The 19643-nt window shown below is 44.4% G+C and overlaps 1 protein-coding gene across 1 annotated transcript in view; it reads left to right on the forward strand.

Moving 5' to 3' along the window:
* The window catches only part of CSMD2 (CUB and Sushi multiple domains 2), a 694802-nt gene that overhangs the window by 51704 nt on the left and 623455 nt on the right, over window positions 1–19643 (forward strand). The window contains exon 2 of the mRNA XM_061412621.1: window positions 14080–14296. Within this exon, the coding sequence (XP_061268605.1) occupies window positions 14080–14296 (217 nt within the window). The remainder of the gene's footprint in view (window positions 1–14079; window positions 14297–19643) is intronic.

Below are 19643 nucleotides of genomic sequence, written 5' to 3' on the forward strand. Positions count from 1 at the left end.
CCTTTCTGTTGGTGATGATCTAGGGATGTAGCACATCCTGAGAATGAGAGGCTCTGCGTCAGCAATGCAGAGGTACGTCTGCTGGTCCAGGATTCCCTGTCAACATAATAAACAGCCCCTGGCCGGTATTGCCCGAAAATGATGACAAACGAGCGACGTTTGTATCGCCAGGCAAGGAAAATCATATTTGGTCCACTGTGGTGGCTTCTGTGTTCAGCATGTCCTGGAGAATCAGAGAGCCTGGAGTTAGAGTTAGGAAGCTGAACGGCATGGGATTATTCCCACAGAGCGATTGGATGTGGTCCAGGGACAGGCTTGCTGCCTGAGCCCGTCTGCCACGCATTGTTTCGTGCCTTTGCTGCATGCTTCCCCAGCTTGAGAGGAAGAAGGAGACCCTGCTTTGTTTCCATGTCCCTGCGGCACAGCAACTGCACTAAGCTCTTTTCAATAAATCCCAGGCTTTTCCGGGAGAGCTGGGGGCAGAGTGGAAACAGGACCGGTGCTTTGGAAGTGTGTCCCCAGATGATGTGTGAATCTTTGCAGCCTGACAGAGGGAGGGGCCTGAACTTTACTTTCACACAGATCTGGGTGTGAACCCCGGCCCTTCCACTGCTACCTGTTTGACCTTGAGCATGTTCTTAAGCCTTGAGGAGCTTCGGTTCTTCACCTGTAAAGTGGTGAGGGTTGGGGCACGACAGCCATCTTCAGAGTCGCTGCTGATGTTAGGGAGATCATCTTAGGGGAAGCATGCGGATAATGTTAGTGCCCTTCTTTGCACACGTGCATGCTCAGTCACTCAGTCGTGTCCAACTCTTTGCTTAGACCTGTGCAAAAGCACTCCACAAAGGTGTTTCAGGGTGTGTTTGTGTGTGTGTGCGCGTGCGCTCTGCTATTCCCCTGGGATTCAACAGTCAAGTGAAGTCGTTCTTAGTAAGATGGATCTGTCTTTCCATACTCCCCTGTGAACTCCTTGAGGGCATGGATCATATTATACACGATCCATCCCTCCCATTTCCTCACCCCCACCCCCTGAGACTCCCACACACATGTACAGCCTGACCTCCTCAGACTTGCTGAATGAAAGCTTGAATTTGGCGTGGACCTCTGGGGTTCTGGATAGAATCCAGGGCATTTCTAACTTGGATGGAGAAAGTTGCATCTTTATTTTCATTAATTTCCTACTGGAACCCAGCATTTCTATTGATCACGAATGTAGGCAACAAAGCACAGCAGTATTAGCAGTATCTGTGAATTTGTCACTGATAAGATCACAGGTATTTTCATAAGAACACTACAGTAGTTGCAGGTATCTAGAAAGATAATTTATGCTTTGAACTACAATATTTCTCAGGCCCACTGCTGGATCTTGTTAATAATGCATAAATGAAGGGACACCTATATTACTTCATGACAAATTTTTGAAATATTTTGAAAACTATATCTCGGTATAATTTGTTTCTTTCGTAATTCTGTGTATTTTGTTATATGCATTTATAAATAAAATTTGAGACGACCTCACCAGGCTGCCAGAGGTGGCCACGGCATGGGAAAGGTGAAGAGCCTCTGGTCTATGAAGTCCATGAATGGGCTTCTTTGGCCTGAAAATCCCTTAAAATGAATGAAAAGAAGTGGGAGGCTAGGTTCTTATGTATATGTGACTTTCCTCCCATAGCGGACTTTTGGCAATGTCTGGAGACAGTTTTGGGCTTCCCTGGTGGCTCAAGCAGTAAAGAATGTGCATGCAATGCAAGAGACTGGGGTTTGATCCCTGAGTCAGGAAGATCCCCTGGAGAAGGAAATGGCAACCCACTCCAGTATTCTTGCCTAGAGAATTCCATGGACAGAGGAGCCTGGCAGGCTATGCAGTCCATGGGGTCACCCAGTTTTGGTTGTCACAACTGGGAGATGCGGCTTTGCATCCAGAGGGTAGAGGCCTAGGATGCTCCTAAACATCCTGCATCCATAGCACAGCCCTCCCAACAAAGAACTGTCCCTCCCCAAATGTCAACAGTACTGAGGTTGAGAAACCTTGGACTGGATGAGCACACGTGGATGGAAGTAGCTCAGATTGTTAAGACTTCTAGGGAAAGAAATCAATGCACAACTTCATTAGAAAGATCTGTGATAATTCTCTCATCCAACATCGAATGTGCATCTACGGTATATACCAGGCATCGGGCACGAAGATTACAGGGAGGAGTACGACCCTGGAAAAGCTCCGGGTCTGCTGTTCAGTAGGACGTGTGACCCAGGAGAGTTTTGTGCGAGGTGCAGCTATTATGTGGATCTCTATGGGGTGCCTGTTGTTCAGGCACCGTGCTGGGTGCTACGGATCTGTGTGAATGTGACCGATCAGTCTCTTCCCTATGGAATCCACACATCTCAGGGAACACAGATGCTAAATGGTGCCATGACGTGTGCTGGGAGTGATGACAGAGATCACGGGACAGGCAGCGGAACCTGTGCTTGGGCGTGTGTTGGGTGTGGGGATCACACCTTAGTGCAGTGGTAAGTAAGGTCTCCTGGGGGTGCTGAAGTTTCATCTGAGGCCTGAAAGGGGAATAGGAGTTGGCCAGACCAGGGAAAGTGGGAAGGATGCTTCAATCAGAGATAGCAGCAAGTTTGAAGATAGAGGGAAAAAGAACACAGAGCATCAAAGGAACCAAGCAGAGAGAGCCTGGCGTGCCACTTAAGGGAAAGAGTGGCAAGAGGAGAAGCTGGGGGCGAGCAGGGCTGGCTTAGGGCGCATCTTGTGTGCTATATTTAGGACTGTGGGCTTTTCCCAGAGGAGCCATTGAAGGATTTTAAGCAAAAGTGCCAGGCCAAGTTTTTGTTGTTGTTTCATTTTTTTTTTTTTGAAAGGGATAGATTGGGAGGGAAGAGGCATGGAATTTGGTGGATGGCTATTGCTGTGTGTATGTGTGTGTGTGTGTGTGAGTGTGTGTGTGTGAGTGTGTGTGTGTGTGTGAGTGTGTGTGTATGCGTGAGTGTATGTGTGTGAGAGAGAGGAAGCTTACTAACTGCCCGGGAAACCAGGAGAGGCTCTTCAGAGGAGGTGCTGTATAAGCTGAATTTGGAACAGAGAGTAAGGTTTGCTAGGTTGAGGAGGTAGGGGAAAGGCATCCCAGGCAATGGGCCAAGCATCACACAGGCCTGAAAGGTCCTGGGGTGTTTGTAGATGATGAGCTATTTAGTGTGACAAGCATAAAATGTGCACGGAAGAGGGACTAAGGTGAGGCCCAGTGCCAGCATCTCTATGACCCTGGCCTCTTGTTTGCAACTAAAGGATGATTGAAGAGTCCAGAGATACTGTTTGGCCCCTGCTTCTCCCATCTGTCCAGACAAGGTGGTCCTGCAGAAGGCAGGCACAGAGATGGTCCAGAGTGCCATCCTCGATGTGAGGTGTACAATGCACTCCCCGTGTGCAGGTGAGACGTCTTCAGTGGATATGATTTAGCTGCATCTGCAACGCTCCTCTGTTTTTCCTCTGTGGGCAGTCTCATTAATTGCATGGCTTCCACAAATCCATATCTCCAGCCCAGATTGCACTCCTAGAGTCCAGTCTACTGCCCTAATTGCCTTCTGGCCATCTCTGGATGTCCCACTGGCTTCTGCAACTAAATTTGTCCAAAATTGACCTTATCAGCCAATAAATATTTACAGAATTCAATTGAATTTCCCTGCCAAACTTCTCGAAAGAGTTATCTCCTCAACATTATCATTATTTGTAGACAACATGATTGTGTACCTAAAACACCCAAGGGAATCAACTGAGAAATCTTTAGAATTAATAAGAGTTCAAAAACCCAGTTGGATACCAGATGAATATATAAAAATCAATAGGTTTTCTGTTTATCAGTAATAACCAGCTAGAAAAAAATAACGGGAAAAAATGTCATTTACTAAAGCAAGAAAAAGTGCATAGAATGTCTAGGAATAACCTTACGATGTGACTAAGACCTATATAAAGAAAACTAGAAACCTTTACTGAAAGATTAGCTGGTATTTTTTGATCACTTATAGTGTGTCAGGCATTGTACTGAGTATTTAGCAAGTTAGCAGATATTATCACATTAATCTATACAGCCACCCTAGAAGCACGTATTCATTTTAAAGATGTCAAAATGAGGGTTTAAAGAGTGTACATAAATTGCCACTTAAGTATTAAGTGACAATTAAGTATTAATGCAAAGTATTAAGTGACAAAACTGAAATTTGAACCCCAGGCTTTTTGTTTCCAAAACCCAAGCTTTTAACCTTTTCACGAAGCCACCTTCAGAATACACCATGCATCACAAATGGTAGGTTGGTAGGTGTTGTCTGGGTGTTACAAAAGATTAATCCGTTTTACTCATCCATTCATTCAAAAAAAATATGAAGGTCTTCTAGGGTCAATTATTGAGCTAGGTCCTAGAGATAAAAGTGTGAATAAGACCTTGAGGAGTCTATGGCTGGAGAAGCCACATTTACATATTATTATATCACCATTAGAGAAGGCAGTGATATTCACTAACTCAGGGATCCCCAACACCCAGGTCACAGACTGGTACAGGGCTGTGGCCTGTTAGGAACCGGGATGCACAGCAGGAGGTGAGCAACAGGTGAGAGAAGGAAGCTTTCTCTCTATTTACAGCAGCTCCCTTCTCTCGCATTACCACCTGAGCTCCACCTCTTGTCAGATCAGTGGCGGCATACTAAATGTAATGCACTTGAGTCGGCCCGAAACCATCTCCCACCTTGGTCTGTGGAAAAATTATCTTCCATGAAACCAGCCCCTGGTGCCAAAAAGGTTGGACACTGTTGTTTTGATTCATTCACTAAGGATAAGCAACCAAAGGAAGAATGCTTGCCATTATCTTGAGAGCTCCAAGAGGGCCTCCTGGAGGAGGTAATGAGTCTTAAAGTGCCTGGAGTCAGCTGGGTGAGAGAAGTAGACAGAGAGCATTCCAAGCACAGAGAGCTGGGTGGACAATTAATTTGCATGAATTGGTCATTCAATCAACAGCTCTTCTTTGAGCCTCAGCTGTGTGCCAGGAACAGGTCTGGGAGCCCGAGAGAGAGAGTAGGAACAAAGTCGCTCTGCTCTCTAATAAAGGTGGTGTTTTGTTGGGGTGAGGGGTTACTGAAAATAAACAGGAAATTAGATGCCAGAGGATGCTCAGTGCTATAGGAAAAAATAAAGCAGGAACCCAGAGCACTCATTCGAGAGGAGGAGGGGTGAGTCTGGGAGGTAACACTTGACTGAGGAAGTGAGTGAGCGGGTCACATGGCTCTTGGGGAAAAGCTTCCTGGGCTGAAGGTCGAGCAGATGCAGGGTCCCAGGGTGGCATGGCATGGGCTTAGGCAGCATGGCCGATCACCAGCATAAAGGGGTGAGAGATGGGAGGGAAGGTCAAGGGGTAACGGGGTGGCCCTTCACCCCGTTAGGGCTTTTGAGTTGTGGCAAGGAATTTGGCTTTTATGCTGCGTAGAAGGAGAAGCCAGAGAGAAATCTTTCTAAATGTCAATAAAGAAAAACACATTACCAAGGAAAAGACAGATAAATGTGACTGCTCATAGAAACGAAACATTTTATTCTACGTGAAAAATCTAAACGAAGCAGAAAAGCACACCACAGGCGCTTTAATCCCTCAAGGGAGGAGCTAAATTTACTGAGGAAAGTTGAGAAGACGTTGAATCTGAATGATAAGGAGATAGATGCTAAATAGGACGAGAGAGCATCTTTTGGCACCTATCAAGTAGGCAAAAACTTTTTGATAAGATAATACACAGTGTTGGTAAACACACATTAAGATAGGCATGCCTAGACATGGCTGTTAAAAACATCATTGTAGGGGCTTTCTTGGTAGCCCAGCGGTTGTCTCTGTGCTTCCAATGCGGGGGACAAGGGTTGGATCCTTGGCCTGGGAACTAATCCCACATGCTGTCTGTGTGTGTGTGTGTGTGTGGGAGTGGTCAGTCGTGTTTGACTCTTTGCGGCCCCGTGGACTGTAGCCTGCCATGCTCCTCTATCCATGGAATTTCCCAGGCAAGAATATGGGAGAGGGTTGCCATTTCCTTCTCCAGGGGATCTTTCAGACCCAGGGATTGAAGTCGCATCTCTTGGGTCTCCTGCATTGACAGGCAGATGCTTTACCACTAGCGCCGCCTGGGAAGCCCCCACATGCTGTCTAGTGTGGCCAAAAATAAGAATGAAAGGGTTGAATTTAACAGAGCTTGTTATTTGTGATAATATAAATAAATACTTTAATTAAAAAAAACAAAACATAATTGGTGGACACTTTCGCGAAAGTGTTGTGATCCAGAGCTAAAGCAGCAGAAATATTCCTACCCTTTGACCCGGGAAGCTACACTTTTGGCAGTCTCTGCATCTATCTAGGGAAGTTGTCCAAAAACAGATGCATGTTCTCCAGGATTGTTCTTGAAGCCCAAGCAGGTCTTGGCTATGTCCGGTAGCTGCGTTGACTAGAAGGAGGGAGGGGTGGGAGAAGGCAACCCACGCTTCTTCCTGAGAAAGAGAAGCATGATTTCCTTGGATGAAAGTCGATAGCAGTGTTCCTGTCTCTAGAGCTGGTCCCCGGAAGTGAAGAACAGGTAGTCCTCTCCTTGGGTGAAATTCAGCACCTTCTAGATGTGAAGGAATATTGGGCCCTTTTGCCATGCCCTCCCACTCTACTAGCCTGTCAATCTGGAGTGGCCACTGTGGGTTATAACTTTGTCAACTCACTAACCAACATTTAACTCCAGGGAAACTTCCAAATGAGTCCAGCTTCCAGCCCTGTCTAACAAGCTCCAACAGCACCTGCCACAGAAGTCAGCCAGTCTCCTGTGGATAGTGACCCCCACCCCCCGAAACCGAAGCTGGACGCAGTTACCGCATAAGTGAACATTCGTTCTGGGACTCTGGCCATGGAAAAGCATTTTCCACTGCACTGACCAGCATGCTGTCACCAGATTTTACTAAGAGGCCAGGTCTTATTTATAACGGAAAAAATTATCCAGAAACAATTTCAGTGTTTGAGAGTAGGAGAATGGTTGAGTAAATTCTAGTATAACCATATACTGGAATGTGGCACATCCATTTAAAATGCTGTTGGTGAACGGATTCAATATCTTGGGGGAAAAGCTCATGTTATAATGTTTACTGAATTGTTGCAAAAGAAAACCAAGAAATGACCTGAATGCCCATCAGCAGGGGAGTGGTTGAATACACTGAGATACATCCAGGCCGTGGAATATTACACATTTATATAAAAAATCAGTTAGATATGGATCTACTGACCTGGAAGGTGTCCCCAGTGTATTGTTAAATGAGAAAGCAGGTTGTGGAGAATTGAACACAACTACGATTTCATTTTTAAAACAAAATAATAAAAATTCTCTCGGAATGTGTCCATTTGTTTGCATGAGGGATGAGGAGGTTGTACAGGAGAGAGTTACCTGCCTGTTAACTTTGGTAGCTTTGGGGTGGGTAGAAAGGAGAGAGATTGGGGACCTTTTTGTCTTCATACATCTTGATGTTGCATTTATGCATAGCCATGCATATTACAAGTGACACTGCCTTCTGTAACTAAAGACTAAAGAATAGTTTACTGAAAAAAATAGCCCACAAAACTAAATATACAGTACTATCTCAATGATCTGAAATATGTATGGAAAAATCTAGCAAAAAAAAGAAGAAAATATTAATAACAGTTGCCTCTGAGAGGAAGGTGAAATGGTGATGTTTCCTCTTTTTAAATTCCTGTCTATATTTTCCAAGTTTTCTATAATGATCAAAAGGTATGGGGCTTCCCTGGCGGCTCAGACAGTAAAGAATCTGCCTGCAGTGCAGGGGACCTGAGTTCGATCTCTGGTGGGTGGAAGATGCTCTGGAGAAGGGAATGGCTCCCCACTCCAATGTTCTTGCCTGGAGAATTCTATGGACAGAGGAATCTGGTGGGCTATGGTCTATGGGGTCGCAAAGAGTCAGAGATGACTGAGCAACTAACAGGTACACACATTATTATACATTATTGTTTAAAATATAATGGCCTCTCACCAGCCAATCTTGCCTTTACTTATTATAGTCTGGCCTCTGTCCCCTGTGCCACCTGCCACCTGTCTTTGCTGAAATTCATGTATCCATTCAGCAAATACTTACTGAATTCTAGGCACTAGGGGTGCAGCAGAAACCAAGACAGAGCGCCCACTCTCAGCATCCTTCCTTCCGGAGGGACCATTTAGACATCAAACTGAGTGACCTCCTCCCAGACCCTCACCTCAGTTTCTCTGCGATGCTCAGTGCACTGAGTCACCTTCTCCTATCCAGGCCTGCCCTCCGGTTCTCGTCCACCGTTCTGTCTGCCTCGCTGCCTCCTATCACCTCTCGTGTCCCCATGCACGGAGAGTGTTCCCACAGGCTGTGTTCTGAATCTCCCCCTGCTGCTGCTGCTAAATCGCTTTAGTCGTGTCCGACTCTAGCAACCCCATGGACTGCAGCCTATCAGCCTCCTCCATCCATGGGATTTTCCAGGCAAGAGTACTGGAGTGGGTTGCCATTGCCTGAGTACTGGAGTGGGGTGCCATCACCTTCTCCACCCCTACCAACCCCCAATTTCTTTCTCCGCCACAGGAAGCACTGTTCATACGCAAATTCTGAACTAGAAACTGTAGACCCACACAGGTCTGAGTGGGATGCTGGGGAGGGTGGTGAAGGATGGCTCCAGTGGATGTATGGGACACGAATGAGGGCGGTCCTCAACGCGTGACCCCTGTGGGGTCTATACTCGAGGATTGTTCTATGCACCCTTGTAGCACAGTACTGCCGTGTGAAAGTATTTGCTTATGTTTGTCTGTGATCCGGGTCCCAAGACCCATCACAGGGTCTAACCTAGAGGAATGAATGAATGAGTGCCGTGCAATGACACGACAGACAGGTTTTAGAGGGGTGAGCTGAGTAGATCTGGTGCCCGTGGGGTGAAATTCAGGAACGTGAACCAAGGGAAAGTTGTGGAGCTAGGAGCTTTATTTCATTATTATTGGAGCTGAATATTTTTCTGGTTTCTGGGCAGCTTATGTCTCCTTGTGAAATAACTTATTCAAGACCCTATCCAGCTCTTCAACTATCCTGCTTGCTGTTTTCCTGCTGGTTAGGAATAGTTCTTTTTGTGTTAAATATATTACTTTTTTATCTTTTTCTGTGGCTTTTGCTTTTGTTTCTATTTTTGACCTGCACATACTTTTTGTATAAACTGGCAATCTTGTAGTATCTTCCACAGCTTTTACATTCAGAAAACTCAGTCAGATAATTATTTGTGCATTATTTTCTTCTAATTATTTTTTGACTTTTTTTAAAAAAAAAACTTAGTTTGCTATATGGTGTGAATTGAGATAACTTAATTCTTTTCTCAAACAGTTAATTAGTTGACCTTGTAAAATGATTTTCTTTTCTCATTGATTTTTAACGCTGTCTTGTACATATTTTAATTTTTGTGTCTCTTTAAGGCTCTTCCTCTAATCCATTTCATGTTCTGCCTGTCCACTCTTGGGCCACCTTCATGCTATTGTCATAAGCATCATTTGGTGATTCTGTTTAGTGTCTTGTAGAATGAGAATGCTACTTTTTTATACCTTTTCAAAAACTATCCATTTTCTGTGACTGTCTATTTCTTCCAGTTAAACTTAGGTATCCTTTTTACTAAATTTAAAGCAGGTCATTGGGCTTTTGATCAGAATTGCATTAAGCTTATAAATTAACTTTTCAATAACTTTTCAAAAGGTTAATATTCCAAATTAACCTTTCGGAAGTTAGTCTTCCACTCAAGATTACATATGTCTCTCCAATTATTCAAAAATTTTTTATCCTTCTCTAAAAGTTATTTTTGTACAGTGACAGCCCATTGTTTATTTCCATTCATTATATGCATTTTGTAGTTATCATAAATAAGACCTTGCTTCTTTATTTTTTATCTGTCACTGACATATGGAAATATCATTGATTTCATTTACTTATTTTGTGTTTGGCTACTTTTTTGAAATTTTTTATTAGTTCTAATCGCTTTCTAATGGATTCTCCTGGGTTTTCTGGGTATATTAATACATCATCTGCAAGCCATGTTTTTGCTTGTTCTTTTTTCATTTCTTTTTCTTGCCTCATATGGATTAGCTCTTCTAATAAGAAATGAAATCTCAGAGGTGATAGTAGCATTTGTATCTCATTCCTGATCTTAATCAGATGTTTCACTGTAAGTAGGATGTAGGTTATTATTTTAAAATGGATGCTCTGTCATGCTAAGGAAGTAGTCTTTCTCCTGCTTCCAAATGCTTACTTGAATCAGGGCTACATGTCTAATTTTATTAAATGTTCATTTAGCATTTATTCAGAAAACTTTAGCTTTTTTCCCCTTTTAAAATGGGATACTTTGTGTTATCCCTCTTTTGTATTAAAAGAGATTTTTCAATATTAAAGTCATTTTAGAGATTAACTGCCCTTTGTTAGTTAATCCTTAAAGTGGGCTTTAAAAAAATTAGTGTTGAGTCAATTTATCAGCATTATATTGGATTGGCCAAAAAGTTTGTTTGGCTTTTTCATATTATAGAAAAACCCGAATGAACTTTTTCATCAACTCAGTATTTGAGAGAGTGGACCGGAAATGGAGTGCTGACATTTAAATCCCATCTCTGAGTAATGGAGAGACTCGGGCTCCCTTCCTTCATTTCTCTTTGCCTTAGTTCTTCATCTGTAAAATGGAGATGATATGTACAGAATCTGCCTTCTAGGGCTGTTGTGAGGATTAAACAAGTTAATATATGTAAAGTTCTTAGAGGAGTGTCTAACCAAGCACTCACTAAATACAGCATCATATTAGACTATTGAGAACCTACCGTGTGTCTGGTACTGAGCTTGGGGTATGGATTCAAATATGGGAAAACTCAAGTATGGTCTGTCTTATGAAGCTTACAGCCTGGCAAGAAGACAGATACTTATGGATGTGTCATCTGGAAGCATGGACATATGCTTCTGTGATAAGCGCTGCCCGGGAGAAGTGATGGTTTCAGGAAAGCATATAACAAAGCGTTTGAACTAGTCAAGGAAAGACCCTTGACTGGGAGCTGAAAGCAAATGTGCCAGGAAGGAGGGGAAGAGTATTCTAGGAAGAGAGAACAGCATATGCAAAGCTCCTGTGGCTGAGGAGTGAGAGTGTGGTCAGTACAGAGGACTGAGAAGGGTGGGCTGTTTGTTTTCTGCCAGATGTATTGAGAATGTAATTGACACATACCTCCAAGCAAATGTAAGGCATATAGCATGATGATTTGATTGATGTATGTTGTGAAATGATTACCACATAAGTGCAGCTAATGTCCATTTTCTCATACAGAAACAATAAGAAGAAAAGAAGAAAGGGAAAATAAAAAGCTGTTCTCTTTGTACTGAGAACCCTTAGGATCTACTCTCTTAACAACTTACCTGTGTATCATACAGCAGTGTCAGCAATAGTCTTCCTGTTGTACATTAGTTCCCTTGTAGTTATTTATTTTATAAGCAGAAGTTTATACCTTTTGACCACCTTCCTACAATTCCCCTTCCCCACCCCCTGCCTCTGATAACCACAAGTCTAATCTGTTTTTCTATGAATTTGTTTTTTGAGGGGTTTGTTTGTTTGTTTAGATTTCACATATTAGTAATAGCATACAGTATTTATCTTTTTCTCTCTGACTTATTTTATTTAGCATAATGCCTTCAAGGTCCATTCATGTTGTTGAAGATGTTAGCATTTCCTTATTTTAACGGCTGAGTAATATTCCTCTATAGAGGATGAGATGGTTGGATGGCATCACCGACGCAATGGACATGAGTTTGGGTAGACTCTGGGAGTTGGTGATGGACAGGGAGGCCTGGCTTACTGCGGTTCACGGCGTTGCAAAGAGTCGGACGCGACTGAGCGACTGAACTGAATATTCCTCTGCGTATATCTTGCAAGTAATTTATCCATTCATCCATCGATGGACACTTAGATTGTTTCCATGTCTTGTTTATTGTAAATAATGCTTCTATGAACATGGAGGTGCAGATATCTTCTCGAGTTAGTGCGTTTGTTACATTTGGATGTATTCCCAGAAGTGGGATTGCTGCATCATCTGGTAGTTCTAATCTTAATTTTTTGAGGATCCTTCGTACTGCTTTCTGTAGTGGCTGTACCAGTTTACATTCCCACCAACAGTGCACACAGGTTTTCTTTTCTCTGTGTCCCTGCCAGTATCTGTCATCTCTTATCTTTTTGAGAATGGTCATTCTAACAGGTATGAAGTGATACCTCATTGTGGTTTCAATTTGCATTTCCTTAATGACTGGTGATGTTGAGCATCTTTTCAAGTACCTGTTGGCCTTCTGTATGCATATCTTCTTTGGAGAAATATCTATTCAAGTTTGTTAAAGGGGTGGGGTTTGGCTGGAAAGCTACTGGACACAAGGCTAAGAGGTCATTAAGAGTCAAACCGTGCAGAGACCCTCATAGGTCTACAAGTAATTTTTCCTTGCTGAAGAGCAGTGATGAGCTATGGGAAGTTTGATGTTGGTGAGGGGAAGGGGAGGTGACCTGATTTGATTTCTCTTTTGAAAAGACATCCCCAGCTGTAGTGTAAATGTGGTTGGACCAGGGTACATGTGGTTGACCAGTTAGGAGGTGGCTATTATGGTGGTTTAGGGGAGAGATGCTGTGGGGTCAAGGGAAGTGGAGATAGAGACAGGGTGATAGGTTGTCCATGGGGCTGTGAAGAAGAGGAAAGCGTCAGGAAGGGTGGGTGGAGAACATTCCAAGCCTGCATCTCACAAAGGAGATGTCAGGTCTGGAGCTCAGAGGGAGGTCTGACATGGAGTGTGAAGTTGTGAGTCATCAGTGCACAAGTGGAAAAATTCTCTAGAATAGACAGAAAGGAGGAGAGACCCCAACACGGACCCTGGAAAGGAGCTGGAGAAAGCTCAGTGGGGGGAAAGATGGAAAGTGAGTGATGTGGGCAGAAGCTGGAGACCACACTGTTCAAAGCGTCGTTGCATCTCCAGGGCTACAGGTAGATGAGTTCCCCACCCAGGTGCTGTTCATCCAAATCTACGTGAGCCAGGCCCCCACACAGTGCTCATGCTCAGTGTAGTCTGAGATGCTTTGGTGTGAGAGGGGCATTTCCAGATGGGAGGGGTGAGCAACAGTGCTAGAGACCGCTGAGAGAGAGGTCTGTTGAAATGAGGACTAAACAATATCCGCTGGACCCATCGGTGACCTTAGTGGATCTGTTCGGGTAGATCAATAGGATCAGAAGATGGGAAGCAAATGGAGACAGAAAGAATAGACAGATTGTGTTTTCTGAAAATTAGGCTGTGAAGGAGAAGAGAGAGACAAGGCTGGAGGGAGAAGAGGAGTGGAATGTGGCGTTGCTTTCTTAGCCGTAGATTCTTGAGCACATTTAAAACAGGGAAGTTCAGTGGAGAGGAGACAACCTGTAATATACTTGAGAGAGAAACATGCATAAGATTCATGAAGATTAGGGAGGAATAGGATGCAACGGGCATGTGGGAGAAATGTCTTTAGATGGAAGGAGGGTTGGTTCATCTGTAGGAGGCAGGAAGACCAAGTGGGGTGGGCTGGACGGGTGGGGTGGAATTGGGAAGACAACGGGGTCCCCACTGATGGCTTTTATTTTTTGTGGAGATGGGAAGAGAGGGTGGGAGCTGAGCGGAGGGACTGGAGGGTCAAGGGGCCATGGAAAATGGAGAACAATTGAAAACAGCATTCTGGCATTTAGTGTTGTAGAGGAAGTTCTGCCTGGTCTGCTGGCTTTTAGTGCAGACTCTCTGCGCCTTGTTTCCTACCTCACAGAATCGTCCTGGGGCTTGAGTCCAGCCATGCTCATTTTATCAGCTGGACAGGGCACAGCACAAGCTAGCTTGCACTCAGGCTCAGTCACCGCACTCCCCTCCCTCTGCGGCGAGAGGGGGCACCTGGAAAAGGGGCTTCACGATCATCTAACACGTCGTGCCCATCCCTCTGGCAGAGTCTCAGAGTCCTTCTGGCCATACTGAACGGCTCCCTTTCTCTCTCCCAGGCCAGAACTGCACCTTCCAACTGCAGGGTCCCAATGGCACCGTTGAGAGCCCAGGGTTCCCGTATGGCTACCCCAATTACGCCAACTGCACATGGACCATCACCGCAGAGGACCAGCACCGGATCCAGCTCGTGTTCCAGTCCTTTGCTCTGGAGGAGGACTTTGACGTCCTGTCGGTGTTTGATGGGCCACCCCAGCCAGAGAACCTGCGAACCAGGTACCACCCCCTCCTGCCCGTGGCCAACAGCTGGGCCTGAGCCAAGCTGACTGGGAGGAAGAACCAGGCAGGGTGAATGATAGTCAACAAAGACCTCTGTCTTTATGAGGCCTGCCCTCAATTGCTCTTTCTTTATAAAGCTCTTTTTATAAAGCTCTTTCTCCCACTTAGAGGTTCCCAGTAGGCAGGATGGATGAGTAGGGCATTTGGGAAGACTAGATAGAAAACGTACAGAGCAATTCAAGTCTTTCTGTTGAAACTGATTTTGCATGCATACGCAAGACATACATCCCTTGCACCCAGCAGATATGAGTTGAAGGCTAGTAGCGACTGTGTCTTGCATCCTGTGTTTGAAAACCATCAATACTTTGTTGCAAATGGCCTTGCCTTTGTGTGGCTTTGGCTCTGCGTGTAGAATTGAGAAGTTAAGAAGTCCCCAGTTTTTTAGACCCCATCACAGGTGGTGGAAGAGAAAACCTTGGAGAGGACGAGACTGCTTTCTGGTACTCCTGAACTGGTTCCCAAGGGGAGAGTTCACATCAAGGAGGAAGACAGGGAGGGAGGGTACCACTTCTGCAGACTTTAGTGGGACAAAGGTCAAGACCCCAGAGTCACAGCTTTCCAGGTTTTGTTGACCTGTTGGCCTGCTGTGCTCCCTTGCAAGACTCCTCCTGGTTCTGCCCAAAGGACTTTGGGCTCCCAGGGAGAAAAAGAATCAATGGCATGCCAGCCAAGCCGTGGGGAGGTCAGGATGCTAATTGGAAGTGCATGGATGAGAGGTTCCCTCCAAGTCCTTAACCTCAAGGTTTTGTTTAAGATGCTCTTGGAGAGGAGTCACAGACAGCACCCCCAGGACAGTGCCAGCCCTCTTGCTCACTCCCAGCCCTCTCAGGGCAGTGCAGAGGTGAGGCCACCACGCCTGCCACAGGGGTGGGCCTCTGGGGCTCCCCTGACTCAGTGTCCTTCCTGACAAGACCAGGCTTGTCCATCCGCTCTTGACATTCCACAGGGATTAACACACAGTAGGTGTTCACTGAACTTGGGTGAAGAGACTGGAGTCCTCTCCACTCATTTATTCCACAGGTATTTCATGAGCATCTACTATGTTCCAGACACTGGTCCGAGTGCTGGGGACACAGCCGTGGGCAAAACAAAGCCACTGTCTTTGTGGAGGTTACATGCTGATCACAGGGGTGGGGGGCAAAGGGGAGGTAGGCCTGGACTTGAATATGTGAGTGTAGAGTTCAAGGACATCGGGTGGGGCTAGAGATATAGAATTAGGAGACTGGGACTGGCCGGAGCTGAAAACCAGGAGCCTGGACTATCAGATATTGAGTTCAGGTGATCCCATCGGTGGGGCACACACATAGCCTCTTGGGGAAGGTTTGAAAGATGGTCAGATCGGGAACTCCCCTGGCAGTTCAGTGGCTAAGACTCTGCACTCCCAATGCAGGAGATCTGGGTTTGATCCCTGGTTGGGGACCAAGATCCCACGTGCCACAACTGGAGATCCTGCCTGCTGCAACTAAGACCCAGTGCAGCCAAACAAATAAATAAAAACAAATATTTAAAAAAAAGAAAATCAGATCAGGCCAGTGGGGTGGCTGGTTGGGGTGCGCTGGAGGCAGATTCTGCATCCTGAAGTTCTTCCAGCTTTCTTTACTCTTAAAGCAGGATGCACACACGGGTGATCAAAGCTCTCTTTTCTGACATTTGGGTTCTCTGGCTCTGCGAGTGAAGTGTAGAAGACCCCCAGAGGTGGGGATGACTCTGGCAGGGAAGGGTGGGGGTTTCCAGAAGCTAGGGAGGCGGTCCTGGCAAGGGGGGCACCCTGGATTCTGACCAACCAGCGTGGTTGAGGAGGAGGCTGCTGGGGTTGGTACCTTCATGAGGTCATCCCTGCCCTGGCCCCTCATCCCTGTGGTCATCTTCGTGTGCTTGCTTTGGTTCATTTTCGCTGCATATAGTTTTCCTAGACAACTTTTCTACCTCCACACTCTATGGGATCACACCCCCTTTCTTGCATCTGGTTTGTGCATTTGCATTTTCTTCTCTTTTTACTCAATCAGTCTTGCCAGAACTTTGCCTATTTTACTGGTCTTTTTAAAGTTCCAACTCCAGAGCTATCAGTGTTATTCCTTTCCTGTTGCCTAGCTTCCTGAGTTCTGCTTCTTCCTTCCTTTGTCTCTCTCTCCCACTTACCTTAGGCTGCTGCTGCTCGTTTGCTGTTTTCATGCACTGAATTAGTTCCATTACTTCTTGTCTGATATTCAGAACATTAGGAGACACTTTTCCCTAAGCACAACTTTGACCGTATCCCATAAATTTTGATGGATAGTTGTTATTTCAGAAATAGCCTCTAATTGCAGTATTGTTTCTTCCTTGACTCTCAGGGTTTTTTTTTCCCATCAAAATTGCCAAGTAATATTTTTATACTTAAGTTATTATCAAATTGTACTGCTTTATGTTCAGATTATGATTTCTATTTTAGAGAATTTTTTGACTTTTTTTTCTCTCAGTATAAGATCATTTTGGTAAACATTCTGAGTATTTGAAAGAAACATATATTCTATGGTGGAAGGCTGAAGAAATTCATGTTAATATTGCTTAATTTTCCTGACTTCTTATTTGTTGCCTAAGTGCAAGTGATTGTCTTCACATTTTCACTATTTTTTAAATCAATTTCTCCCTTTAATTTCTAAGTTTTTATTTTATATATTTTGATGTATACTCTTTAGCATGTCAGTATTTTTAAGTAGCAGATATTCAGTCAATTATAATTCTCCCAATATAAAAGTTATATTTATCCCCCCCTTTTTGCCTTAAATTCTACTGTGATACAAGTATCGTCACTTTTGTTTTATTTTGGGTTTGCATTTATCAACCATCTGCCAATTCCTCTATTTTAATATTTCTATATCATTGTTTCATGTATCATCTAGATTTTTGTTTTTAAAAATCTTTCATAAGAATTTTTATTCTGTAACAGAAAGGTTTAATCCACTCACACTTTTTGTTGATAACTGTTTTATTTGTTCTTGTATAATATCTAATACTTTCTGTTTTTAAGCTTCCTTACTATTTTTTCCATTTCTCCATCTTTAAGCACAAGTTTTCTTTGCCTCGTCTCTGATTTTTATTCCACTGATGGTTAAAGGAACTTCTTGAGAACACATTTTAAGCTGTATTTCTCTGTCACCATCTTGTCTAGTGAGCTAGAGAGCCTTTTTCTTAGTCAGGTCTTACCGGCACTACATCTTGTAGAAATTCCTAAGAGTTTGTAGCATGTAGGTGTCTGTCTCTTTTTCCTCGTTTCCACGTGGATGTATATAGTCTTTCTTTTCATATACCTTGGACTATTTCCTTGACAATTTAGGAGGTCAGATTGAAGAAGAGTTTAACATATTGTCTTGGCTCTCCATCTTGAACTGGAAATCTCTAAGATTTTTATTCTTTTTGATTTGCTGTTGTGAATAGAATTATTTTCTTTTTGGATGATTCATTGTTTAGAAATACAATTGATGTTTGTATATTGTTCTTGTATCCTATGACCTTGCTGATAGTTTTTTTTAAATAATTGTGGATAAAAACAGTTTTAGTTCTTCCTTTTCAATCTGGATGCTATTTATTTATTTATGCTTAATTGCATTGGATAGAATGTTGAACACATCCAGTATTCAATACAATATTGCATAGAAGTGGTGAGGGTGGACATCCCTACCTTGTTCTTGATCTTAAAATAGTCTACCTTTCACCTTTTAAGTGTGATATTGGCTGTAGGTATTTGGTAGATGCCCTTCAAATGAAGGTCTTTACATGGAGGATTTTGGCATGGTCTGGCTTCAGTGTGGAAAATGCATTGGTTTGGGGGCCAGACTGGTGACATCCAGGTCGGGCTAGAGACAATGGTAACCTGAGCTAGAATAATGAATAGAAAAGAAGGCACGGGTTTGTATGATGCTACAGAAAAGTGTGGTCCTCGGAGTTAAGGGTGGGTTTGTAGGGATTGTATGGTGGGAGTATGAAAAAGGAAGGGGTAGAGGATATCTCTGCAGTGTTTGGTTCGGACGCAGAAAGCAAGCCAGATCAGCCTAATGCGAAATCCAGGCTCCATGAAAATGTGTTCTCGTGGCATCCTGGGAGATGTGAGGATATTCTAAGCACTGTCTGTCTTCATTCGTCTAGCAGAGCAGTTAGGTCACCTCTCTCACTGCGTTTTCCTGGGAGACAGAGGGTACAGTGGTGACAGGCCCAGATTTATACCCAGCTGGCCTCTACATTTATTTGTGCCATGACTTGTGCCAGGTTTGGCTTCTCTGAGCCTCACCTACAAAACGGTGGTGACACTGACCCGCCTCACAGGGGCGTTGTGTGTGAGTCACCTGCTGTAGACCCCTTAGTGCCCACACACATTATTAGCATCCTTCTCTTAGGAACTCAGACTGCACTAGAGCATTTCGGTGCCTGTCCTGACAGTTCCTCTGTGGCCCACCCATTAGACTGTTTACACTGGGGGGCTGCAGATGTGGAGGACGAACACTGAAGGAGAGACTGGGCTCAAGGGAAGTCACTTGTTGCGGACGGCATTGCTGATCCCACGGTGGCCCGGCAGTGGGCCTGGGGGACTGGCAAGAAGCCTACAGCATGGTTCTCTCTGCACTGCTTGGGGTTTTCTGTCTCAGATTTGACAGGCATGCTGCTGTTGCTGCTGCTGCTAAGTTGCTTCAGTCATGTCCGACTCTGTGTGACCCCATAGACGGCAGCCCACCAGGCTCCCTCGTCCCTGGGATTCTCCAGGCAAGAACACTGGAGTGGGTTGCCATTCCTTCTCCAATGCAGGAAAGTGAAAAGTGAAAGTGAAGTCGCTCAGTCATGTCTGACTCTTAGCCGTCCCATGGACTGCAGCCCAGTTCTGCCCTTTGTGCATTTTAATGCATTTCTCTTTTCTTCCCTTACTTTCTCTCAATCCTTTTCACTCTGTTTATGGATGCATTCCAGCAAAAGGCTGGAGTCACCTTCCCACCCCAATTCTGAATCCTCTTTATACTCGTCTTTCTCTAGCTGCTAGCTCATGGGTTGTATTGTGAGCAGCAAACTTCCTTCCTGGTTAGAGTCAAGTTCTTGGAGGCTGGGAATCAAGCCTCCTACCACGTTTGGCTGTGGCCGAGCCATGCAGTAAAATATACATCTTGCACAAGCAAGAAGTGAATTCCAGCTCCTTGCTAGCTACTTGGCATAGACAGGTCACTTTGACTCTTATCCTCAGTATTCTCATCCACGAAGTGAGTGTATCATTTTCTACTTTGTAGCTTGGTTGATAAGGATTTCATTAAATAATGTGTGTAAA

Source organism: Bos javanicus, chromosome 3 (assembly GCF_032452875.1).
Source record: "Bos javanicus breed banteng chromosome 3, ARS-OSU_banteng_1.0, whole genome shotgun sequence".
In the NCBI taxonomy this organism is placed as follows: domain Eukaryota; kingdom Metazoa; phylum Chordata; class Mammalia; order Artiodactyla; family Bovidae; genus Bos; species Bos javanicus.